General features: G+C 45.2%; 1 protein-coding gene across 2 annotated transcripts in view; it reads right to left on the bottom strand.

Moving 5' to 3' along the window:
- Positions 1–3,057: 3,057 nt before the first annotated feature.
- Positions 3,058–27,732, bottom strand: part of MINAR1 (membrane integral NOTCH2 associated receptor 1) — a 36,109-nt gene continuing 11,434 nt past the window's right edge. For both annotated transcript variants that reach the window (XM_015101933.4, XM_060401670.1), the window contains exons 2-4: positions 14,521–16,880; positions 12,319–12,573; positions 3,058–7,320 (exon numbers count right to left, since the gene is read on the bottom strand). In XM_015101933.4, the coding sequence (XP_014957419.2) occupies positions 7,123–7,320; positions 12,319–12,573; positions 14,521–16,821 (2,754 nt within the window). In that variant the 5' untranslated portion in view covers positions 16,822–16,880 and the 3' untranslated portion in view covers positions 3,058–7,122. The remainder of the gene's footprint in view (positions 7,321–12,318; positions 12,574–14,520; positions 16,881–27,732) is intronic.

Raw genomic sequence — 27,732 nt, 5'->3', positions numbered from 1 at the left:
AAAATGCAGCTCACAGAATGGAAAATCATATTTGTGATGTATATATGACAAATGACTCATTTCCAGAATTTGCAGAGAAGGTCTACAAATTAGTAAGAAAAAAGACAAAAGTAGAGCAAAAACTGGAAAAAATATGGACAGGCACTCCAAAATATGAAATCCAAATGGTCAATAAACACACAAAAAGACAGCAAGTCTTATTAGTGACCATAAAAACACAAACTAAATACACAATGTGACACCACTACACACTGAACAGAACGGCTCAAATGAGAGATGGAAAATATCCATTTTTAAGGATGTAGAGCAACTGGAACTCCCATACATATACTGGTGATGGGGTTGTAGGTTAGTAGAACTGTGTTGGAAAACTTTGGCAGTGTCTGGCAGTGTTTGGCAGAGCATAAGAACATCTCATGATTCAGCAATTTTACTCCTTGGTATACCAGACCACCTGACCTGCTTCTTGAGACATCTGTATGCAGATCAGGAAGCAACAGCTAGAAATGGACATGGAACAACAGACTGGTTCCAAATCGGGAAAGGAGTACATCAAGGCTGTATATTGTCACTCTTGCTTATTTAACTTATATGCAGAGTACATCATGAGAAATGCTGGGCTGGATGAAGCACAAGCTGGAATCAAGATTGCTGGGAGAAATATCAATAACCTTAGGTATGCAGATGATACCACACTTATGGCAGAAAGTGAAGAAGAACTAAAGAGCCTCTTGACGAAAGTGAAAGAGGAGAGCGAGGAAGTTGGCTTAAAGCTCAACATTCAGAAAATAAAGATCATGGCATCTGGTCCCATCACTTCATGGCAAATAGATGGGCAAACAGTGGAAACAGTGGCTGACTTTATTTTTGTGGGCTCCAAAATCACTGCAGATGGTGATTGCAGGCATGAAATTAAAAGATGCTTACTCCTTGGAAGGAAAGTTATGACCAAGCTAGATAGCATATTAAAAAGCAGAGACATTACTTTGTCAACAAAGGTCCATCTAGTCAAGGCTATGGTTTTTCCAGTAGTCATGTATGGATGTGCAAGTTGGACTACAAAGAAAACTGAGCGATGAAGAATTCATGCTTTTGAACTGTGGTGTTGGAGAAGATTCTTGAGAGTCCTTTGGACTACAAGGAGATCCAACCAGTTCATCCTAAAGGAAATCAGTCCTGAATGTTCATTGGAAGGACTGGTGCTGAAGCTGAAACTCCAATATTTTGGCCACCTGATGTGAAGAACTGACTCATTTGAAAAGACCCTGATGCTGGGAGGGATTGGGGGCAGGAGGAGAAGCGGGTGACAGAGGATGAGTTGGTTGGATGGCATCACCGACTCAATGAACATGTGTTTGAGTAAACTCCAGGAGTTGGTGATGGACAGGGAAGCCTGGCGTGCTGCGGTTCATGGGGTCTTGAAGAGTTGGACATGACTTGGCGACTGAACAAGAGCACTCACCAAAAGACACATACAAGCATATTCATAGCCGCAAACTGGAAGCTACCCAAATGTCCATCAACAGTAGAATGAATAAATGAACATCATGAGAACTAAGTCGCTTCAGTTGTGTCCAACTCTTTGTGACTCAACGGACTACAGCCTGCAAAGCTTCTCCATCTATGGGATTCTCTAGACAAGAATACTTCAGTGGGTTGCCATGCCCACCTCTAGTGGGTCTTCTCGACCCCAGGGACTGAACCTGCATCTCTTATGTGTTCTGCAATGACAGATGTGTTATTATTAGCACCACCTGGGAAGTCCAGAATGAATAAATAAGTTGTGCTATGTTTGCAATCAGTTAGTGCAATGAGCAGGAGAAAACTACAAACACACACCACAGCGTGGATGTTTTTTACAATATTATGCTGAGTGACACAAGACTACATACTGCATGAATGCATTCACACAAAGCTTGAAAACAGGACAAACTAATATATGCCCGGGAAAAAGGGTGTGTGTCTCTGTGTGCGTGCGCACGCGCGCACACATGAGTGCTCAGTCATATCCAACTCTTCTCAACCCCATGGACTGTAGCCTACCTGCTTTCTCTGTCCACTGGATTTCCCAGGCAAGAATACTGGAGTGGATGGCCATTTCCACCTCCAAGGATCTCCCCACTCAGGGATTGAACCCATATCTCTTGCACTGGCAGGCATACTCTTTACCACTGAGATACCTGGTAAATAGTATCAGTTCAGTTCAGTTCAGTCGCTCAGTCGTGTCCGACTCTTTGCGACCCCATGAATTGCAGCACGCCAGGCCTCCCTGTCCATCACCAACTCCTGGAGTTCACTCAGACTCACGTCCATCGAGTAAATAGTATAGATGATCTTATTTGCAAAGCAGAAATAGAGACACAGACATAGAGGACAAATATATGAGTATTAAGGGGAACAGGGGTAGTGGGAGGAATTAGGAGACTGGGATTGACATACATATACTACTGATGTTATGTATAAAATAACCAATGAGAATCTAATGTATAGCACAGGGAACTCTTCTCAATGCTCTGTGATGACCTAAATGGAAAAGAAATGCAAATAAGAGGGGATATATGCATACATATGGGCTTCCCAGGTGGCAGTAGTGGTAAAGAACCACCTGCCAATGCAGGATATATAAGAGACATGGGTTCAATCCCTGGGTTGGGAAGATGCCCTGGGAGGAGGGCATGCAACCCACTCCAGTATTCTTCGTGTCACAAGGAGTCTGACACGACTGAATCAACTTAGCATGCATGCACATATGGATAGCTGAGTCACTTCGCTGTACAGCAGAAACTAACACAACATTGTAAAGCAACTATATTGCCAATAAAAATTAATTTTGAAAAGTCAGGATAGTCATTCTTCTTTGTGAGATTTTTACTGGAAGGGGGCTTGAGGGAGGTTTCTGGGGTGCTTGTATGTCCTGTTTTGTTTTTTTTTTTCAATCAGGATGCTAATTACATGCATGTGTTCCATTTGTGAAAAAGCATTCAGCCAGTCACGTATGATTTGTGCATGAAACTAACTGCTTATAATTCATGCATATAACAAAACCTCACAGCATGCTACTTCATCATTTCCAGTTTATTCTCGATTATATTTGGAGAGGCAGATTTTACATGATAGCTTCAAACCAACCATTATACGTTAACCAAATTTTACACAAGCCATTTGAAAAAAGATCTAAAAATGTGCTTAGTTATTGGTATTATATAACATTGATCAAGCACCAAGAGTGCGCTGAGAGCTTTACAGAACAAACATAGAAAAGACAGTCCCTGCCTTCGAGGATCCCCACTCCTTTAGACTCTAAAGTTCAGAGTCATGCACATAAAACTTCACCTAATATTTCACACCCCTTTATTCATAAGGCATAAATAAGGAAGTTTGTTGCATTTCTCCTTGTTAATAAATATCGAATACCCTTTTCCCCTGTTATACCAACTATTATTAACATTGTTGCCTTTAAATACAAATTTCCAAGGTACAACATACAGTATACTCTGATTTGGTATTCACACAATTGAGCACAATCTTCTTGCAGGCTGGTTATAATATGAAACAGGTTGGATTTCAACGTTCACACATTTTTATACCACTTAACAGAATTGTGTATTCTCAGCAGAGCTTTTTTTGTTAAGAAAAAGGAGGTGCCGTGCTCTTAAACTGATAAACTATAAACAAAGACAGCACTGCCATGAATCCAATAAGGGTATCAGAGCTTATGTAGGTTCCAAACAGTGACTTTCAGCACATCTATTAAGCCAGCCTTGCAGATACAAACCACATAGCTGCATGCCCTAAAATACTAACAATTTATGATCAGCTAGTAATGGGTGATACAAGTATGATTTGCTTTACTGTATTTTCCATTTAAAGAAGGTATTGGCATAAAATATATGAAAATTGTGAGCTGGGAAATACACTTTGCTTCTCTGCAAGGCTGTGTTCAGAGCAAATGCAGACTGAAAAAGAGGATGTGATGATTATGACTTTATTTGGATAAAGAGATCTAATTTTAAAATAATTCCTTGATAATGTCCCATGGTTCATTTTTTTTAACTGCAAGAGAACCGAAGTGAATTTTTATAATATAATGATCTTCAGTTTAGGCACAAGAAATGGTACTTCATCAAAATATGCCAGATACGGTGGTAGAGGCTGTTGCCTACTACAGAAGTCAGGCCTGACTCTAGGTTGCCCACAGGGAGCTCATAGCAGCAGGAGATGAGAGGCAAATTTTAGAGGAATGGGTAGATGCTTCATTCCCATCCAGACTCTGGTCTTGACCCTTTCTGCAAACAGAAGGATGGAGGAGCTGGAGTGAGTCTAGAGGTCCAGGGAAAGAAAGTGTAACAAGCTTGGGATCAATGGAGAGAAAGAAGCCAACTATGAACTTCACATTCTCTAGACCCCAAGACTCCAAGCATCCATCAGGCTTCACGCCATGGCAAAAGTACATAACTTGACACCAGACTCAGGGCTACCAAGCTAAGGACAATCGCTTTCCAGAGGAAACCCCCTTGCCTGGGGGTCACTGCTGTGTGGTCTCCCAGGGGGGTGACCAGGTCTGGATGTTTCCGTGATGCAGCAATGAGTGCAGCCGAATTTTAAAGCTATGCTGGACTTAGAGCAAGACTCAATTTCTTTGACTACCTCCCCAGATATGAAAAGTGTAGGAGAAAATTCTTCACTTTTATGCGTTGGGAGGGTGCTTATACTCACACCCTCCCCAGGGAGCTAGGCACGTGGCCCAAAGAGGGCCCTTTAAGAAGAAACTCACCCAAGGGCAACGGCCATAGTGGTTTGGTAGATCCGGCATTATCCTACCTGGCAAATGAAGGAGTCCAAATGGGATTTGACAAATTTTTCTTAGCCTGGGTGACTGCATCTCGACTTCTCTGCAAATCACAGGGCAAGAGGTTGGCAACCTACCTACCTCTGCTGCTCTCGTGGCTTAACCTGTGATAAAGGGGAGAGCGTCAGGGCTAGGGTGATTTCTAGAGTGGTATAGGTTGGGAGGAGACTTGGGAACCCACAACTCCAGAGGGTATTAATCTAGAATCCCCTTGGGGCTGAAAGAAACAACCTTATTTAATGTGCCCAACCCAAAACAGAGCACCAAAAGACTAAATTCTGACAATAGACAGTAATATATATTAATATATTTTTCATTTTCAATTATAAATCCTCAGGTTTCCGTACTAAGGCTTAAATTTCAGTCACCTAGCTGAAAATCTATACATAAACATGAGACTATAAATAGAGAACATGAAGACCTCTAAAAACGAAGGTTTACTATAGATGAGAGCATCCATCCTATATTTATTAACAACACAAAATGTTCTGACTCCCCTTTGGGGGAACAAGAGAATTGGACACAGCAAGCTAAGCAGTATTTGGAAGATTTTAGGATGGATGCTGAATTCCTATTGCTTTAAAATCTGAGATGCTTCCCAAATTCTCTTTTAGGAATTTATTCTATCATTGGGCTTCCCTGGAGGCTCAGACAGTAAAGAATCTGCCTGCAACGCGGGAGACCTGGGTTCAATCCCTGGGTCAGGAAGATCCCCTGGAGAAGGAATGGCCACCCACTCCAGTATTCTTGCCTGGAGAATTCCATGGACAGAGGAGCCTGGCAGGCTAGAGTCCATGGGATCCCAGAGTTGGATGTAGCTGAGTGACTAACAATTTCACCTTTTTTTCACTGGAGTGACAGGATTCTTACTACCAACATTTATTTATATTCCACTTTGTTCTTGGAAGAATTAAGGTAGCTAGTTTTTGTCCATTGTTTTTCTTTAACCTATAACAAGACATTAGGATCTGATGCTGAAAAGGATTCTTTCTGTCCACTTATGTCAAAGCACCATTCAACAGGTGGAAACTGAGATCAAATTCTCATGAATGACAACGGCTTCCTTACACGGGAGAAATCTTGCTCTCAAGTTAATTAACAGAGAAGACAATAAACCAAAATCAGGTATTTAGATAGACATATAGATAGATAGATAGATAGATAAATGGTTAAATAGATCATCATTTTTTTGCACTGCTGACAAATATTTGAAACTATGGAGTAGGTGCTGGAGTAGTTGAGAACACCTCAGAGCCTTTATCATATTATCAACAAGCTTTCAAAATCTTTTTAAAGCCATTGGAAATGGCTGGTATTATTGGTGCACAGCAACCACGGTTTATAGTTAGAAGGTCAAAGTTCTGCCATTGTCTCTACTCAAGGCACAAGGACAAGTTCCAAAATCAACTCATGGTAAAAGGTGGAGGATCCGTACTACCAGGAGATAGGAGATGGAAGAGATGACCCACACACCAAGGCAAGAATGGGAGGTCCTTTGGGATACCTTGACTTTCAGATGTTGAGCATACATCACTAGCGAGCAGCCCTCCCATGGCTTGGGGTGGCCACTGAAAGGTCTCCTAGCCTGAAGACCTTGGCCTATTAAGCAAAGAGGTCGCTTCATGCCATGGCTGACTTGGCAGTCCAGTACCTTCCTACCCTGGGCACCAGGAAGAAGGTCCGGAATGTTTCCATGAAGATCTGCAACAAAGAGCATCATGATGACTGAAGGGCAAGTATGAAAAGTCAGTAGCCCTTGATTACAGTCAGCAGAGAAGTAAACAGTAACCCCCTATGGAAACATACCCTGTTACTTCACCTGCAATGGTCTAGGAACATGAAGGAAGAGAGAACCCAGGCTTTTCTTTCTCACCTTGCTCTCTCTTAGCTTTCCTTTGAAGAAGTATGTATTAACCATCTCCTCTATAGCATATTCTCCACCATGAATGGAAAGAATCCAACCAATTAATCTTCCTCTTTTTTTTTTTTTTTGGCCTGGAATTCAGTTTGTATCTACTGGTCATTCATTACATTCTTTCGGTAGGAAAAGATATTGCACTTCTTAAAATTCATCTGCGTCATTAAGTCAAAGCTAGTAGGTAGGTAGACATCTTTCTAGAATGAATATTTTCTGAAGACCATCATCACCATTTGCAGAAAAGCCTCCATGATTTCTGTTTTTCAACAAGTGGTGCCTGACCTGCCACGTGATTTTAGACTACAGAGAAAGATGTCAGAGGTCACGAGCCATTGGCAACATCGCCTCCAGCAGCTCATGATTTCATCGTGCAGATGGGCACCACGATCACCAGAATGACTGTGCACGCAGCCGCAGCAATCAGAGCCGCTATCTTGCAGACCTTGGCTCGTCTGAATTCGGCTTCTTTCCGTTTTAGCAATGAGTCGTAGCCCGGGGTATAAATGTCTTCCATCCAATACTCTAAGTTGTTTGGATTTAAAGATTCTTGAGTCTAAAAGTGAAGAGAAGATGTTAGAAAGATGGTGAATATTTGTAAACAGGTTCATCATCCTTGAAGCATCTCAACTGGTGCTTGAAGCACCTTGAAGGTGTCTGCAATTGGCAGCGGTGTCCAAGCTGCCCACCAGCCCCTCCTGAGATGGACCACCAAGGACTCGGGGTCCTGCACACCCCAGATTGCACCTGCCCCCTCTTACTACAAAGGTCATGATGGTCTCGACACAGGAAAACCCAGAGGTTTTCTGGGGACAAGCAAAACAGGGCCGAGACAAGTGAGAGTCTACACTTCAAGGGTGCACAGCCAAGAACAGGCTGGCCTCACTGTCGGGGAAGCAGGGAGGGTCACTGACAGATATTCTCCACTTACAGTCCTTAAGAACAGAGCTGTTTGAAGAAAGGCTGTTCTATTACTCTGATTCACTTTCCAGTTCTTCAGAAAAAGCCTCTACTGAAAAATCAAAGGCACCTCCCACAGAAGCAGCTCAAACAAAACATAAAATACTTCCATCTCAAACATCTGTCTAAGCAGGTCAGGCCACTGCTCAAAGGTCAGGTCTACAGACTGGCGGCAGACCACCCCCAGGCCAGGTGTGGCATCCCCAGTGGGAGGCCCCTCCCTGACATTCTGTCTCCTGGTCTCCCTGAGATTAACGATTGTCTGCGAGAGAAATATTGTATTTAACCTGTGTTGCCCATGAATCCTGTTCTCCGTGGATGGCTATAATCTATTTTCATAAAGAAAAGCAGTGTTCTCATTTTACAGCAAGCATTTAATAATGTGAGTGGCACATAAAAGCGGCAACACATTGCGATTCCAAGTTGAGGTCTCCTAAATCTCTGAAACACAAGTAAAATATCCATTTTGAAGATGTTCTCAGATTGGTCAATGCTGATAAAGAGGGGTGTATTACAAATTATGTACACACAGAGAGAGAGAATTACAAAACAAATGCCTCCAAAACTTAAAAAAAAAAAACTCAGTGGTTCCAGGTTACTGGAATATTGATGATTTTCTCACCCACGTTAGTCATTCTCCACCTGTCCTTCCAGAGCAGTTCTCTGTTCTTCTCCACCTTGCTCTGCAGCCCCCCCCCCACCCCGCCCAGATCTTGGTCCATATGGATGCATCCCTGGTGGGTTCCCTGGTGGCTCAGATGGTAAAGAATCTGCCTGCAATGCAGGAGACATGGGTTCAATCCCTAGGCCGGGAAGATCCCCAGAGAAGGGAATGGCTACGCACTCCAGTATTCTTGCCTGGAGAATCCCATGGACAGAGGAGCCTGGCAGGCTACAGTCCATGGGGCCACAAAGAGTCGGACACGACTGAGTGAATAACACACACACTGGTGAGTTCAGTTGGTGGACCACCAGTCCTCAGGATCCCTCTCTGATGGACTACATTTCTATCTGGCACCTGCTTTCACAGCTGTGGGTCCTGGTGGGTTTCAGAAATAGCTCCCATCTTTGGGCCTTCAGATCCAAGGGCAGCATCAGCCTCTCACTCATGCTGGTCCCTGGGTGCTTGCTGGGCTTTAAACTCCACCTACACTGATGCCAACAGTCCCCTCCTCCCATTCCCATCCTTCCATGAGTCCGCCAGCTGCTTCCTGATGGGATGCTGACAGTCCACACACCGTGAACCCCTCTGGCATCTCTATTGCTCTCCTGCTACTAATGGCCTTCTAGTCCTGGGGCCAGCAGACGCCAGCCCAGGAGCTAAATTCAGCCCAACACCTGCCTCTGTACAGCGTACAAATTAAGAATGGTCCTCACATTTTTTTAATCACTGAAAAAAAAAAGAAAAGAAAAATGAAAGTCAGGGATATGTGAAAATCATAGGAAATTCAAATCTCAGCATCAAAAAAGAATGTTTTATCAAAACACAACCATGTCCAGTCATTTATTTAACACAAATTGTCCATGGCTGCTCAAGACTATTATGGGCAGAGCTGACCAGTTGAAGCCTAGGGTGCTGTAGTCCATGGGGTTGCAAAGAGTCGGACACGACTGAGAGACTGAACTGAACTGAGCAGTTGTGATGACGGAGATTGTAAGGACTGCTGGGTCTTAAGGTAGTTTCTCTCTGGCCCTTTAGAGGAGAGTTTGCCAACCTTTGTTCTAGTCTATTCAGCTGTTGTTTAGTCACTAAGTCATGTCCCATTCTTTTGTGACCCCACGGACTGTAGCCCGCCAGGCTCCCCTACCCATGGGATTTCCCAGGCAAGAATACTGGAGTGGGTTGCCATTTCCTCTTTCACAGGATCTTCCCAACCCAGGGATCGAACCCATGTCTCCTGCATTGGCAGGCAGATTCTTTATCATTGAACCAACTGGGAAGCCCTTTCCTGGGTAGATTTGCTTTATGTACTGCGATTCAGTCAGTGAAATTAACTATTTGTAATTAGTTTTTTTCAATAACTGCAAGCTCTCATGACACCCAGTAGCAGAGAGGTGATGCCAAGGTTTCACGGGACCCAGGGAGCATCTTTGATTGACAATTACACCTGCTGAACACTGGAAATGGAAACAGTATCTTTGCTGTATCCTCAAGGTGCCATTGCTGGTGAATTTATATCTTGAAACCAAGAGACAGAAAGAAGATGGTCCAGATGCTGAGGCTGCCCTAAGACAGTACCTGGGTCTCTGCAAAGTGATGGAAACAAGGAGGGTGGTGCCTTTCTGCCTTTACCAAGTTTCCGATACCTATTCTACTTTGCTGCAAACACCCTCAAAAGGCTATGAAACTCCTTGCTATCTTACATTTTGTGAGACTAGATGTATTATCCTCTACTTTTGAAAGTGATGTCACCTGAAGCTCTCTAAAGATCTTCAACTTTTTATAATTTCACCATTAGTGCTTATAAATATTGGCACTTCAAAATCACATATATTGGTAAGAGCACTTCTCTCAGACTCAGCCTTCCAGACGTTAAAAAGATGTTTCTCAATCTATGATTCATTCAGTTAACTGACCATATCAAGGTCACCCCATGATGCTGGTGAGACACTGATTATTCCTCCAGGTGAGTCATTCATACCTCCAGGTCTTCCCTGATTCGTGGCATCCTGATACTCAAAGAGCACAATGTGGTACCCAAGGCAAAGTGTTAGGACCACCTCCAGGAGAAAAGAATCCTATACAGCCTGCTTGCCAGCAGGGTGGTGACAGGAGAGGACGTGGCCTGAAGGGTCAAGTGATAAGCAGCAGGCATCTGGACACAAGGTGCAGGAGGGGACAGGGGCCACGATATCTCCAGGGTCATCCTGCTAGCACCACCCACCTGACTCTTAGGATTTGGCCAGAGACGCTCCTCCCCATAACTGCTATCAGTTAGGAACCAACATAAACAAATGTCACTGTGGTCACTTTAGCGACACGAAGCCCCTCGATACTCTCACCACCAGAAAAATGAAATGGTGATGAGGCAACATACGCTGAAAGAACAGAAGTCTTATTACTAGAGAGTCTGACAGGAATTCAGACTTGTTGGACCTGCAGCAAATTCTTGAGTTTCTTGGGCCTCAATTTCCTCATTTACCTGCTTGAGATGAATGTCATCACTCCTGCCTGCAAGCCACTGCACGTTGCATGAGAGACTGTGGTAAAAAAGCACCACACAGGGGCTTCCCTGGTGTCTCAGTGGCAAAGAATCCACCTGATAATGCAAGAGATGCGGGTTCAATCCCTGGTTTGGGAAGATCCCATATGTGCAGAGCAACTGAGCCCGTGTGCCCCAACTACTGAGCCTGTGCTCTAAAGCCCACGCATCTCAACTACTAAAGCCCGCATATCCTAGACTTCAGGCTCCACAAGAAAAGCCACCACAATGAGAAGCCTGCACACCGCAGCTAGAGAGTAGCCCCCGCTCACCACAACTGAAGAAAAGCTTGTGCAGCAACAAGGACCCAGCACAGCCCAAAATAAATAAATAAACTGTTTTAAAAAACACCATACAGAGTTGATTGATTTCAGCATCCTTTCATCAGCCTAAATACCTTTTCAGTCCCTGATTAATGCCAGGTACTTTAAATACATTCTTCTCACGTCTCACAACAACACCACAAGTTACAGATTATCATGGACAGTTAACAGGTGAGGGGACCACAGCTCAAACAGGTGAATGTTCCAGGCTGCACAGCAAAGGAACCTTGGATGAGAACCTGCACTGTGGGAAAACACATTCCTTTTCTCACCACCTTCCTGCCCTTCCTGCAGACTCTTGGCTTCACAGCGAGGCAATGTCAAGGGATACCTTGCCATACCAGCCTCCGCCAGCATCTCCCCAGCTGCCCTTTAAGTGGTGGGGGCATTCAGGGACCTGGAAGTACGTGACTGGCAGCAATAAGACAATGACCTCGCCGCCCACAGATCTAACCGGCAGGTGAAGGCAAGGTGCTTCCCTGCTCCCAAGATGATGCAGACACACAGATAGACGCAGCGTGGATGGAACCACCAAGATGCAAGTGTGGCCAAAACCCAGGCCTGCCTGTGGTTGAACAGCAAACACACTCTCTAGCCACAACTGCATTCACAGAGTTTCCAGGGGTGGTGCTTACCTGGGGCTGCTCCGTACGGAAACATAATCCATAGCTTGGCTCCCACCAACATGCTTATCCCACGGGCTACATGTGGAAGGAGAAATCAGGCTTGTGTTCCATTAACCAGTTGGGCTCAAGTCTTAGGAGCAAGCATGAGAATCTGCTCTTGGTACGGAGTCTTAAATGCAACGTTAGCAAATTGATGGCCAAGGTCAATCCACGAATGAAGCATTCCTATTGCTAAATGTTTACAAGCCAACAAGCAACATAGCAATCCCCTGGTTACACATCTCTGCCTTATAATGTATTCAGGTTCAGTGTCCCATGGTGGGGACAAAGGGAGCTGAAGGGGAGGGAGTGAGTGGCTAGGGCATCCTTCATCCATTTCTGCATCCACTGGGGTGTGGCCAGGCTTCCCCTACCTCACCCCACCCTGGGCAGAGAGGCTCACCTGCAGGTCCAGGGCTGTCAGCTTGCCCTTGTCACCCGAATTGCGTGCATACTCCTCGATGGTCCAGGAAGGCTGGCCCCGCTTCACCTCTGCCAGCTCCGTGAGCCGCATGTCCGTGTACAGAGGGTTGCTCTTCATGTGGGCCTTGAGAGAGGCGGGGTAGGGGTGAGGGCTGAACACCTGTTCCACCAGGAAGCCGTCCTTGGGCTGCTTGGGCAGGCGGTGCTGCGGGGGGATGTCGTACTGCCTGTCTGCCTGCAGAGGGGCACAGAGAAGTCCAGGAGGCCACACAGATGTGGTCAGATATCACACTCGGCAGACCCCAGCTTTTCATCACTAAGTGCAGCCCAGGTAGCAACATGCAGTTATTCATGAGCAAATAGAAGGATTGCCTGTATTGGGGGATATTTACTAGGAAAAGCTTACGACATTAATACTACTCATATGACCCAACATTTCTGTGCCAGAAAGAGACAATTTTATCTAATCTTCATGCCATGGCTACTACTATTAACACACATTATTCTGGTAAGGAAAAGGAGACCAGAAAGCCACAGTAATTTACTCCAGGGAGCACAGCTGCTAATGGCAGGGAGCTGGAATTTAAATTTAGCATCTGGCTTCAGAAAAGCCTTGGTTAACACTGCATAGTACCGCCCCCTCTCTCTCTCCTTCCTTCTTTCTTATTTCTGCCACACTATGTGGTATGACAAAATCTTAGCTCCCCAACCAGGGATCAAACCCATGCCACTTGCATTGGAAGCACAGTCTTAACCAGTGGATCACCAGGGAAGTCCCTGCCCCCTCTTTCTATTACCAATTTTCACCTGGTCCTGAGGAGTAAGAGATATGGGTATTTTCTCCAAGGAACTGGCCGAAACCACGGATGACACCCTGCTTCTTTGGATGGAAGAAGCCAAGTCGGAAAGGACATGGTGAGAGCCTCCACTGGTTTTCAGGAACATCTGCTCAGCCTTCAAGACAGGGAACAGTCTGGACCACACTGTGGAGGCAGGAACCTGCCTGACACCGCTGGCATCACTGATGCTCTCAGTCCCTAGTTATGAACCTGGGGCTCTGCTCTCCATGAACCCTGCTATAACACAGGTCTTCTGATACCTTCTAACTTCAGGCCCTCAGATCTCTGCACACATGTCACTTCCTCCAGGAAGCACTCCCTGACCCACCAAGACCAGGTCAGTGCCCACCTATGAGACCCCTTCAGACTGTGTATGGAGCTCATAGCCAGCACTGTCCCACTGAACTATGATGGCCTGTCCATCTGTCTGTCTGTCTCCTCCACTGGACTGTGAGTTCCTCAAGGGCAGAGGACTATCCTGATCACTTTTCAAAGCCACATTTGGCAAAGTCACACCACTAAGGAGAAGGCACTCCAAGCTTTATAAAAGGGATGGATAGAAACACTATGGGGTTTTCCAGGTGGTGCCAGTGGCAAAGAACCTGCCTGCCAATGCAGGAGATGTAAGAGATATGGGTTCAATCCCTGGGTTGGGAAGATTCCCTGGAGAAGGGAATAGGTACCCAGTCCAATATTCTTGCCTGGAGAATCCCATGACAGAGGAGCCTGGTGGGCTACAGTCCAGAAGGTTGCAAAGAGTTGGACACAACTGAGCACATCACACAAGCAAGCTTTTCTGACCTAGAAAGTTACCCACTGCCCACACTTGCCCCCACTGCTTCTACCAAGGAGCTGCTTGTGTTCTAATCCAACAGTTCATACGTATACCTAAGAGAGTTTAAAAATAAAAGCTGGTATCTACTCTGCACAAAGATGACTAAAGGAGGGAAATCAGAGACCAGCAAGAAGCCCCTGGGAAGCTTTCAGAGGCTTTTGAATTAAGAGGCCTTAATTCTGGGGGCTAGCCAGCCATCTCATCCTCTGCCACCCCATTCTCTTTTTGTCTTCAATCTTTTCCAGTGTTGGGGCTTCCCTGGTGGCACAGAGGTAAAGAATCTACCTGCAATGCCGGAGACCCAGGTTCAGTCCCTGAGCTGGGAAGATTCCCTGGAGAAAGGGATGGCAACCCACTCCAGTATTCTTGTCTGGAGAATCCTATGGACAGAAGAGCCTGGCAGGCTACAGTCCATGGAGCCAAACAGAATCAGACACGACTGAGCAACTAAACAATGACAAAAACAACAAAGCTGTCACCCAGTTACATGACCTTAAGTGGGCATTACCTCTTTAGACTTCCGATGCCAGTCTTTACTGTCACCAGGACCTCGCTCTTTGATCTCCTCCTCGCTGATGCCCATGCGGTTGGAGTAAGTGATGGTGCGCCAGTCCCTGGGTGAATTGGAGATGCTGGCAATCTTGGATTCTGTGGCACTGTTCTCCTCGGTCAGGGACCGGGAAGATGGCCTGGTGAAGAGGCTTTTTTTTAAGGCCTGGACACGAAGGCTTTCACTGTTGCTCCCACTGGCATCTGAGCAGCACCAGTCAGCCGTGTTCTCCAGCTTGGGCCCGTGGGCACCCTTGTGGGCACGGAACATCCGGGGCGAGGCGCTCTCATCAGATGGAGCCTCACTGGTCAGAGAGTTGAGGTCAATCTGCACGCTCACCTTCTCGGGCTGTTGTATCTTCTGGTCCAGTTTATTGAGCTTGCCCAGGACCTGGGAGATCTCCTCACGCACACCTGACAGTGACTCGAGCTTCCGTTCAATCTCCCCGATCCTGAGCACCAGCTTGCACACGCTGGTCTTCAGCTCCTCTTCTGAGTGGTGGCTGTTTTCTGGCCGGCTGCCCTTCTCCCCTTGGCCGCTGGGGAGCCCATTGGCGATTCTGGTGAGGTGGTGCTCTGGCGAACTGTCACAGTCCGACTTGTGAAGCTGAGATAGGGACCCCGTGCTGTTGTAGCAGGATGACTGCATGACCCCCGTCGAGCCGCTGATGCTCATGTCATCAAGAAACCGGAAGATGTCACTGATGTCATCACTGACCACCTCCGAGTCATCGTCGGAATGCTTCACGGCATGCCGGTCACTGTACTTGCCCTGCCCGGGAGTGCACAGGTCCTTGCCTTTTTTGGGCTCCAGCACATGCAGGTCAGTCTGGGTGCCCACGCTGCTGGTGTCTGAGCTCAGCTGCCCACTGGTGCAGCTGATGCTCTTGTCTTTAAACTTTTTGACTGGTTCATGCTTCTCCAGGTCTACAGGAGATGCGATCTCTTTAGATTTGAGCCCATTGGGCTTTGCTGAGTAGCCGACTGGGAGGATGGGCTGTTGATCCTGTGGTGTCAGGTAAGCGGGGCATCTGTCCGGGGTTGGGAAGTTGGGTGTCTGACTGCTGGAATTTGGATAACGGAGCTTCTCCTCAGAGGGGTTTCTGTTGAAAAAGGACCGTTCAAAGTCAGGAACTTCTTCAGTGTTGAGGCTCCAGCTTTTAGCTGGCCAGGGGGTCTGCTTGCCTGATTTGCCAGGACAGCGCCGGGCCTCCTGGGTCCCCATCACTGGAGTGGGTCCAAAATACGTGGAGGCTTGAAGGTCATCTAAGCTCTCGTGCTTTGCCCGCCTCTTGTCAGGAACCGGGGAGTACTCGGGGTTCAGGTACTGGCTGCTGTAGGGCATCTCAAAGCTGTGATGGGGGAAGGGCGTCTTGTGGGACTCCTTGCGGCCCTGGGATTTCCTGTGCTCGCTCTCGGCCTTGTTGGCCGGGCTGGCCAACCCGGGGGACACAGCCATCAGGTTGTGAAAGTCCTCTTTGAAGATGTTCCTTTTCTGGACACAGGACTGGACCACGAAGGGCTCGTCGTTGGAGATGAAGGTCTGCTTGATGCCCTGGGGGAGAGGCAGGGAGTCCTGATCAGACATGGACTCACTCTCGAGGTTCATGGGGAAGTAGGTTCTCTGCATCTCGCAGGGCTGAGGGCTGGCCACTGAGTATGGGGCCAGAGCCTGCAGCCTGTCCAGGGAAGCTGCCCGGTTTTTCACGTCTTTGCTGACCCCCAGGAGGAAGTCAGGTTCAGAGGCAGGAATGAACTGTGGACAGTCCTTGCAGTCCACCTTTCTGCACTTGGATGACTGGCGGGTGGGGTAGCCCCGGCTGAAAGGCCGGTCACTCAGCTCACAGTTGAGGGGCTCGCACTCTGCCGCGCTGCAGATCTCCGTGTCCGAGCGGCACGAGTCAAAAGAGGCATCTTTCTTGTGCATCTTCTGCCGGCCTCCAGGCAGCTTCTCCTTGGCGGCACCCCCATTCATCTGGATCAGGTTGAATATGGTCACGATGTCTGCAGCCACCATGATTTTCTTGGACTGCTGGTTGTTTACAGCACATTTCATCTTGTCTTTGAATAACGTGGCTGGGAAGTTGGGGTCAAGACAGGCCGTATAGAAGAGCACGCTTCTCAGTTTCGCGAGCTGGGACAGATCGAAGCGGGCGCATAGGGATTTGCAGAGGTCCTGGTAGGAGACGGTATTTTGCTTGCTGTCTAATTCCTCCAAGATCTTCACCAAGAAGAGGGACGTTTCCTGGTTGGTCTCCATGGCTTAGAATTTCACAGGCTAGCTGGCGACACTGGAAACTTCGAGTCAGTTCTGCGGGACTGATAATATGGAAAAATAGTACGGAGGGGAAAAGAGGATTAGAAACATCAGTGGAGTTGTAAGTCAAGCTGGTCCTGAACCACGTAAAGAAATGCAAGGAAAGATTTTTTAATGCTTAGAAATGTTGTAAATGCTTTAAAAATATTTATAAAATACCACATTGTAATTCCCTTCCAAGGAACACTGGTCCTGGAAACTGGGAAATCTAGATTTTTGTCTTAACCTATTGATTAGCACTTAGATGCTGGGCAAGGGCTTTCAACTTTCTGGGGAACTACCTAAATACATTATGAATGACTAAAGGAAATCTACCTAAAGAAATTAAGGATGACTTTGGTTTTGCATAAAAATGTTCACTGTGTACATGTGCAACTGACTCACTTTGCTGTACACCTGAAACACAACAATGCAAATCAGCTATGCTCTAATAAAATATTCTGTTAAACAGTTACAATCATAAAAAAGATGCTCATTACAATGGTAATTATAATAATGAAAAATAAAACATCTTAAATATCTGAATATTCAGTTCAATTCAGTTCAGTCGCTCAGTCGTGTCCAACACTTTGCGACCCCATGAATCACAGCACGCCAGGCCTCCTTGTCCATCACCAACTCCCAGAGTTCACTCAAACTCACATCCATCGAGTTGGTGATGCTATCCAGCCATTTCATCCTCTGTCGTCCCCTTCTCCTCCTGCTCCCAATCCCTCCCAGCATCAGAGTCTTTTCCAATGAGTCAACTCTTCGCATGAGGTGGCCAAAGTACTGGAGTTTCAGCTTTAGCATCATTCCTTCCAAAGAAATCCCAGGGCTGATCTCCTTCAGAATGGACTGGTTGGATCTCCTTGCAGTCCAAGGGACTCTCAGGAGTCTTCTCCAACACCACAGTTCAAAAGCATCAATTCTTCGGCACTCAGCTTTCTTTGCAGTCCAACTCTCACATACATATGTGACCACTGGAAAAACCATAGCCTTGACTAGATGGACCTTTGTTGGCAAAGTAACGTCTCTGCTTTTCTTCCAAGGAGTAAGCATCTTAAAGCACGCTATGATATACAGTGATTTCTTACAAGCATTAAAACTACATTAATGTAGGACTTCCCTGGTGGTATAGTGGATAAGAATCCTCCTATCAATGCAGAGGATATGGGTTAGATCCCTGGTCTGGAAAGATTTCACATGCTGTGGAGCAACTAAGCCCCCACACCACAACTAGTGAGCCCCCATGCCCTAGAGACTGTGCTCTGCAACAAGAGAAGTTACTGCCATGAGAAGCCGGTGCACCACAATGCAGAATAGACTGTGCTCATTGCAACTAGAGAAAGCCTGTGCACAGCAACAACGACCCAGGGCAACCACAAAATAAATAAATTACATTAATGTATATCCTTACGATGGAATACTACTCATTAATAAAAAGGTACAAATTACCAGTACATGTAGTAAATGACATGAATGAATCTGAAATGTATGGTGCTTGAATGAAAGAAGCCAGACTCAAAAGGCTACCTATCATGTGGTGATTTTGTCGCTAAGTCATGTCCACTCTTGTGAATCCATGGACTGTAGCCTGCCAGGCTCCTCTGTCCATGGGATTTCCCAGGCAACGATACTGGAGTGGGTTGCCATTTCCTTCTCCAGGGGATCTTCCTGACTCAGGGATCGAACCCTGAAGGAGATCGAATCTCCTTCACTACAGGCAGATTCTTTATCAATTGAGTCACCAGGGAAGCCCCTCTTATTATACGGTTCCATTTTTATTATATTCTGAAAAACAGATCCGTGGTTGCCAGACACTGGATGTGAAGCAAGGTGTAGGCAAAACTCCAGGCAAAACTGGATGATTGGAGTGGTGGTTACCTGTCTCTCTGCATTTGTCAAAACTCATAGAACTGTGGGCTAAAACGTGTGAATTTTACTTATGTAAATTATATCTTAATTATAAAATTACACATTGGAGACTTTTGATGACAAAGGAAAACTGAGGAATGACATTCTGAGTGAAAATGTAAAAATGAATCTGTATCTGTAGTAAGATCTTAATTATATAAAATTATATCTTTTTGGAAATGAAACTGAAAGAAAATAATATACACTAAAATGTTAATGGCTGTTACCTTTGGATTGCAAATATAGATTTTCATTCTGAATTAGTCATCCTTGTTTCTCAATATTTTATTATGCAAATTTTCAAACATACAGCGAAGTTGAAAGAATTTTACAGTGAACACTCATATAACCACCATCTGCATTCCACCATTAACATTTTACTATATTTGCTTTATCACGTATCTATCCATCTACCCTTCATAAAGCCATCTTATTTTTTTAAATGCACTTCAAAACAAATTGCAAACATCTGTGCACCTCCTCCTAAAGATTTCACTGTGCCTATAATTAACCTAAGTCCAATAATTGTTTACAGTTTCTCTTTTATTAATAAGATTTACATACAATGAAGTGTACAAAATTTGTATTTGCTGAAGTTGTAACAAATGTGTGTGCCTGTGTTAAAAGCAAAACCCCTATAAGATCTAGAATGTTCCCATTGCCCCCAAAGTCCCTCATATCCCTTCCCACTCAATGACAGTTCTTATTTTTTATAGGTAATGTTAATATTTTCTTCATAATTTTCCTTCTTTTCCAAAATTCCTACCATGACCACACATTATCTTTTGCCATCACCAAATCAACACAGGAGATGTTAAGAGATGCGGGTTTGATCCCTGGGTTGGGAAGGTTCCCTGTAGGAGGGCACGGCAACCCACCCCAGTATTCTTGCCTGGAAAATCCCATGGACAGAGGAGCCTGGAGAGCTACAGTCCATAGGGTCGCAAAGAGTCGGACATGGCTGAAGCGATTTAGGACACACATACAAACAATAATTAATCTTATTTTGAAGTGGAAAGAAAAATCTACATTAATGAAACTTGGATGGAAAAATGAAAAACATCAAGCCAAAAGCTTAACAAAGCATTACAAGAGAAAGTAAACTTCTCATGGATAAATATGGACCCAATTTCTGAGATTTATAAGGAAATATCAAATTACACATGAGAACCTTGCCAGTCACTACTTAGCAAAGGCATTTTGATGACTGACTTATAGATTGTCAAGTTGACCTGGCCCATACACAGCCATGGAGCTTCCCAAGTGGTGCTAGTGATAAAGAACCCGCCTGCCAGTGCAGGAGGGGCAAGAGACGTGGATTCAGTCCCTGGGTCAGGAAGATTCCCTGGAGAAGGAAACGGCAACCCACTCCAGTATTCTTGCCTGGGAAATCCCATGGACAGAGGAGCCTGATGGGTTACAGTCCATGGGGTCACAAAGAATGGGACACAACTGAGAGCACACACACACAGAGCCTGTTTTCTAGGAGAACAGTGTCTTTTTTAGGGGTTAACTTTCAGCTGCTCTGGACCACGGGTTCTCTCTCCATCCTGAAGGCAGTGCTCCCAATGAGAACCTATACCCTCTCTCCATGAACGTCTGCAGGGACATGCAGAGATGAGCGGCCTGGATTTTCTTGTATGGAAAAGGCAGTTGAGCCCTGAGAGGCTCTGCTCCTGCCCAGAGCAAGTCACAGGGAAACCCCCATTTCCCCACACAGCTCTCCTTCCCTGCCCCATCTGCCCACTTCGTCTGATGGGAGTGCTGCGTGTCAGGATGTTCTGGTTTGTTCCAGGTGAGGACAACATGCCAAGCTCAGTCTTCAAGGAAACAGGCACAGAAACCTGAGCAGGGGACAAATGAATATAAATACTGAGGGAAGAGCAATTACAACTCAGGCACATCAGATTTTATATACAGGGGACACAAAGCACTTTCAGAAATTCTAGAATTATTTCAGAGATTTCTAGAATTTTTGTAACAATCTTAGGAGGCTTCTTTCACTATAAGTTTCTAACAGACCAGCAAACAAGTTCGGAGCCCTGCAAGTAGCAAGCGGGAGTAACAAGGATCCTCAGAGCTGGACTTGCAGTCCAACCCCATGGACCTCGCCCAAACCCAAGATCCCACTTTCCTGCGAGATTGTCTCAACTTTCTATTCTACTTTATGTGGTGAAAATTCTACTAATCCCAGGTCAAATAAGAACTTGGAAAATCAAGCCCCAGCATCTCCTGAAGTGAATAAAGGCAACACAAGTGGGATCTGTCTAAACCAGAGTTGTTTTCTATTAAGACTGAAATTTAGGGGATTATGAACGGCTGGCAGGGTAGGCAGGTGACCCTGTGCCAATGGACACATGCCTGCTGTGTGTTTAAGATGATTAATCACTGCAGAGAAACCCATGTAGATTTTCTACAATGTGCCAATGAATGCCAGAGAGGAATAAGGAGCAAAAGAGAGGCCAATGGAAAAACAATTTCTGGGCTCAGTGACAGTGCAATAGGATCCGGCCTGCAGCACACAGTCCCTGGCAGCTACCTCCTCAGGTCACAAAACAGCTCTGCAGTGTGGGAAGAGTGCTCCCATTTAGCAGATGAGGAAACTGAAGAAAGGGGAGGGAATGTGAGCTGCCTGGGGCCCAGATGGACCACAGCCTGGGTTGAGGATGCTATGGGCAGAGTAGCAGGCTCTGTCTTGTGCCAGGAGGAGGGAAAGCATCACTGCCAAGGGACAGAAGTGAGCTGGTGTGGGGGGGATGCTGAGCGGGATGGGTACTGCAGCCAGAGCACCTACTATGTGCCGGGGCTTCACACAGAACATCCACAGCAGCCTGGAGGGTGCAGCATCACCACTCGGACACCTGTGCAGAAGGACGAGGGAAATGGGGCCAGAGGGAGAAGGGAATGCTGGGTCTGAAGCCAAACTTGCTGAATGCTGGATCTTGGACGCTGCTCTGAGTGATGGCAGAGCAAAGAGGAAATATCAGCCCGAGATCTCCAGGGGCTAAGCGAATCTGCCGTGGAAGGTGCACAGGTGTGTGCACACGGAGACATACACGCAGTCACACATAGAGACACACACAGACACACTCATACTCTCACACACACACTCATACATGTTCACACACAGAGACATATACACATAGACACACATTCACAGACACACCCATACACTCACACACATTCAGAGACACACACTCAAGACACTCAACACACATTCATACAGATACACTCATACAATCATACATGTTCACAGAGACACACAGACACACTTATACACTCACATTCACATACAGACATAACTCACAGACACACTCACATACTCACACATGTTCACACCCAGAGACACACACCCAGACACACTCAAACATTCACACACATTCATACATACAAGTCATCTGAGCAATAGTATGTACACTGAGCAAGGGACCACTGTGAGCCCCCAGGCCAAGCCCCTCCCCCTTACAGACTGGAAAATAGGGCAGAGCACCATCGTTTTCCAAAACTACATGGAGAGCTAGTGGTATAATCAGCTCCAGGTTGCAGGGCTCCTGACACCTTGCCATTTTCACAAGTGTCTGTGTAGAAACTGTCAGGCCTCAGAGAAGCAGAAACCAGAGGCTGGGGACCTCGGGAGAGTGAGATGAGTCCCAGCCACTGGGAAAGGCCAGTTTTGCCAAGGACGCACCATCGGCAACGGCCTCGAAGACTGGAGAGGGAGGGTGTATGATGGTCTGGAGGAAGGAGACGGAAGACTCCAAAGCAGAGGGCAGAGGCATGAAGGGGTGACGTGGTAGAGTCTGTCTGTATGGTCAGGATAAGCAAGGGGGCATCCAGAGAAGGCAGGGTGCTCAATCTGGGCCAGGTGTCTGGACTCGATTCTGCAGGCAGCGGAAGCTGGGAGCAGCGACAGAGCAGGTGCCAGAAGGGCTGGCCCTGCAGCGCAGATGAGCGTCTGCCCACAGGACGCACAGACTGGGGCCCACATTCTCTAGTCTGCAACTCCTCCTGCATACACACAGCCAGGAGAACTCCAGGCTTTTCCACCTCCGGACACATGGCTATTTCCACCACACATCTACAGCTTTGGGAAGGGCCGGAACCAGATTCTGGACTTTTCCCCACTCCCTCGTGATGCCATGTGTGACTCTCACGTTGTGCTCCAGCTTGACTAATGCAGCTGTCCAGTCTACGAGGCTCAAATGAATGTCCACCTTTTCATAACCTTATGCATTTGTAACTGCTCAAAGTGTTGACATCAGATGATCAAAACGGAGAAGAAGAAAAGGACATGATTTAGGACTATAACTTGCAGAACTGCCACATGAATCTTCAGACAGAAGACAAGCTCTCTGAATTTCATCTCCACCAACTCCCTTAAAGCTTTCCTCTTTCCTTTGCCAACCAATCCAAAAATCTGATGAGGACAAATGATACAAACCTTGAGCTGGAGGAGTGAAACTTGGTTATAAGGTGTTCTTATTAATGTTTTCCCAGATGCAATGACATATTGATCTTTCCAACCCTGAAACAATGTGCCAAGATGCAGTGTGGGCACAGTGTCCTCACTTTACACTCATGAAAAGCACAACAAAGAGAATGTCTCTGCAGCATCTGGGTATTGGCCTGGCTTGTTGTTTTGGATTTTGGTGTTTTTTCCCCAGGATGATGGATGCTACTGTGATTCAGTGAAACTCTGGATTCAATGAAACTATTAAAAGAAGGCATTCATCTAGGAATCTAAAATTTATGGATGGGAATTTCTACCTCCCTTGTGTCACCTGCAATAAATTTCTAACTGAAAGGACGCCCCTTTCTCCCTTCACGGCAGTTTTCCTCCACAAAACTGCTAAAGAGGGCAAGTAAAAATTACAAATAAGATGACAGAAATGTTTCCAAATACATCATACAGAATAAATGTAAACACGCTAAATTTACTGGTTTTGTTGTTGTTGTTCAGTTGCTAAATCACTAGGTTGCTTTGTGACCCTACGGACTGCAAAATGCCAATCTTTTCCTGTCCTTCACCATCTCCCAGAATTTGCTCAAACTCATTTTCATTAAGTCAGTAATGCCACGTAACTATCTCATCCTCTGTTGTCCCCTTCTCCTCCTGCCCTCAATCTTTCCCAGCAAAACGTAGTCCTTTTCCTGATAAAAAAGTGGTCTACTGGATAAGGGGATGGCAAATCACTTCAGTATTCTTGCCTTGAGAACCCTGTGAACAGTATGAACAGTATGAAAATTTACTGGTTAAAAGACTGTGACTCTCAAAGTGGATTAAAAAAAAAAAAAAAAAACAACTGCAGTCAAATGCTACCTATAATAGGTATACCTAAATGCTGTCACAGGAAGGATGCAAGCATGCCAATGGGATAAGAAAATATGAGTCAAAACCAAATCAGAATATAGTTGGTAGCTTTTACAGGCAGATTGGTATAATAGTTAAAGGTCATAGACTCTGGAGCTCAATTGCTTAAGTTCAAATTAAAGCTCTTCCACTTACAAGCTGTGTGACTTGAACAAATTCTCTTTGCCTCAGTTTCCTTGGCTGTAAAATGGGAATGATAATAGTATCTACCTCTTTTTATATGTATTAGTGTCTGGTGAACATTAAGTAATTTGGCAATAGTGGTAAGGCTCAAGTTAAACAAGGGATTCCCTAGTGGCTCAGATGGTAAAGAATCTGTAGCAATGCAGGAAACCTGGGTTCAATTCCTGGTCCAGGAAGATCCCCTGGAGGAGGGCATGGCAACCCACTCCAGTATTCTTGCCTGGAGAAACCCGTGGACAGAGAAGCCTGGTGGGCTACAGTCAGTGGGGTCCCTAACAAGAAGGACATGACAGAGCAACTAACATTTTATATAAAAAGGAAGGTACACAAACGTATATGGAAATGATTCATACCATGTTTAGCAGAGGGTTTCCTTTGGAGAGAAAGAAGGGGAAGGAAAAATGCAGTTTAAGGTCTAAAATTAAATCTCAACGTTAAGAGCTGTCCTGTAAGGATCTAGTCACAAGTTCCTCTCCCCACTCTGCTCCCAGATAGGATCCTGGAGCAAGACAACTCTCCTCGTCAAGGGAATCTGGCAGTCTCTACTTATCCCCAAGCAGCAAGTGTTGGTACCCTGCAAGCCCAGGGATATTCAAATAAGACAATCACAGCCTCCCATGGAAACCAGGGGTCCCCTCACCCCTTTGTTACTATGAAGCCTGCCCTCAACAGACCATGCGTGTTCACTCAGCTCCTGAGTCAATCCCTGTGTGGTCCTGAATGATGTGTGTCCTCCCCCTAGACTATGAATTATGTGGTTAATGAGCTGCTGTTGGTAGAGAACAGACTTATGGACATGGGTTGGGTAAGGAAGGAGAAGGTAGGCTGAATGGAGAGAGTAGCATGGAAATATATACACTACAATATGTAAAGGGCTTCCCTGGTGGCTCAGATGGTAAAGAATCCGCCTACAATGCAGGAGACCCGGGTTTGATCCCTGGATCAGGAAGATCCCCTGGAGAAGGGAATGGCTACCCACTCCAGTATTCTTGCCTAGAGAATCCCAAGGACAGAGGAGCCTGGTGGGCTACAGTCCACAGGGTCTCAAAGAGTTGGACACAACTGAGTAACTAAGCACAGAGGGGTGGGAAGGGGTGGGAGGTGGTAGGGAGGTTCAAGAGGGAGGGGACATATGTATACCTATGGCTGATTCAGAAACCAACACAGTATTGTATGGCAGAAACCAAAACAATATTGTAAAGCAATTATCCTTCAATTAAACATAAATAACTTTAAAGAAAAAATTAAGCTGCTGTCAGGACTTTCATGGGATCATGAAAGCACAGGATTAAGACTGTGCTTCTAATGCAGAAGGCATGGATTCAATCCCTCCTAGGGGAACTAAGAGCCCACATGTGTGAAGTGCGGCCAAAATTAATAAATACAAAAAATAAAAGAATAAGCTGCTGTCAGTCTTCTCTGTCCAGAGTCAGATGTCAGGTGACCGTATCCATAACCCTAGGGAGGGAATCCGCCCTCTCCAGTGGGGTGAACAGCTGGCGATCAAGCAAAAGGATGAACAGGTAGATCTTGAACTACCACTTGTTCTTTAAAAAAACTAGCACACAAGCAAACGTGACAAAATGTTAATGCCTATTTAATCTCAATGGTACGTGGATGTCTTTTGGGTTATTGTCTGTACATTTCTGCATTTTTAAAAATAGGTACTAATTTAAAAAGAAAGTCAATTTTAAAAACTAAAAAAATAAGTTCCCACTTGGACCTCCTGTCAAAATGGAGCAGAAAATTTCATAAATAAGGCTGTAAAAGGTAACTACTAATTAACCAGTTTTTGTTACTATGTTTTGCTGTTCTTGCATTTTTACAGTGAGAAGTCTGTGTCTTAGAAGGAACATTGAATAGTTACTTGCTTTATTTTAATTAATTAGGAATTCTGAATCTATTTGGATAGACAAATTCTGAAGTTTCCTATAAAGCTCCTGTAACCATAATTTGACAGATAAATCAATGGAGCAAGATAAAAAGACAAGAAAGAAACAAAGGGAAGTTGCTCAGTCATGTCCAACTCTCTGCAACCCCATGGACTGTAGCCCACTAGGCTCCTCAGTCCATGGGATTCTCCAGGCAAGGGTACTGGAGTGGGTTGCCATTTCCTTCTCCAGGGGATCTTCCCGACAAGAGGCATACACAAATGTAGCTAAGGAGTCATTCCATGATGAAGGTGGCATTTCAAGTCAATGAGAAAATAATGGTTTATTCAGTAAAATACGTCCATTGCTACTGCTAAGTCGCTTCAGTCGTGTCCGACTCTGTGCGACCCCATAGACGGCAGCCCACCAGGCTCCCCCACCCCTGGGATTCTCCAGGCAAGAACACTTGAGTGGGTTGCCATTTCCTTCTCCAATGCATGAAAGTGAAAAGTGAAAGTGAAGTCACTCAGTTGTGTCTGACTCTTTAGTGACCCCATGGACTGCAGCCTACTAGGCTCCTCTATCCATGGGATTTTCCAGGCAAGAGTACTGGAGTGGGCTGCCATTGCCTTCTCTGAAACACTGGTTAACCAACTGTAAAAAATTAAGTTAGCACTTATTCCTTGCCATATACAAAAATAAATAACAGATTAAATGAAAAGAATAAAATCTGAGTCAGGACTTAGGTGAGGTTGTGAAAAGATATTTCCACACAACATTCTAAAGTTGAAACCATGATGAAAAAGATTGATCAATGTGGATAGATGAAAATGACTTACCATGTCAATAAACATCACAGAAATTGAAAAAAAAATAGAGTGCAGTAATTTTTTGCATATCATAGAAAACTCTAAATATCAGTAAGAAAGAATGAACAGTCCCAGAGACAATATTCAAAGAGAGAAAGGCAAAGGAAAAAATGGGCAACATTATAAGAAACAGTTATATAATTTATTATGTAATATATATAATTTATGTAAATATAAATTATAATATATAATTTATATAAATATATAAAGACTTATAATAAATTCTTTGTGGCTCAGCTGGTAAAGAATCCTCCTGCAATGTGGGAGACCTGAGTTCAATCCCTGGGTTGGAAAGATCCCCTGGAGAAAGGAAAGGCTACCCACTCCAGTATTCTGGCCTAGAGAATTCCAGTCTACGGGGTCACAAAGAGGTGGACACTGAGAGACTTTCACTTTCATGCTAATCAAAGAAAGCAAACTAAAACCACAGTGGGTTTGACTGCCTTAGGATGTATACATGTAAAGAAAATGAAAATGATATTTTCTTTCTAAGGTGGAGAAGCACCAAAACACTATGGATTTTTTTGTTTTATTTTGCTTGCTGAACTGGTATGGGTTAAGAAGACTCATACCACTGTAGGGGAGAATGTGGAAAAGTGAGCACTCTTAGGCATTATGAGAGAGAAAGAGAGATAGGAAATTTGTGTGATCATTACAGGAAGTA

This window comes from Ovis aries, chromosome 18 (assembly GCF_016772045.2).
Source record: "Ovis aries strain OAR_USU_Benz2616 breed Rambouillet chromosome 18, ARS-UI_Ramb_v3.0, whole genome shotgun sequence".
Classification (NCBI taxonomy): domain Eukaryota; kingdom Metazoa; phylum Chordata; class Mammalia; order Artiodactyla; family Bovidae; genus Ovis; species Ovis aries.
This window is presented reverse-complemented; position numbering and strand designations above follow the sequence as displayed.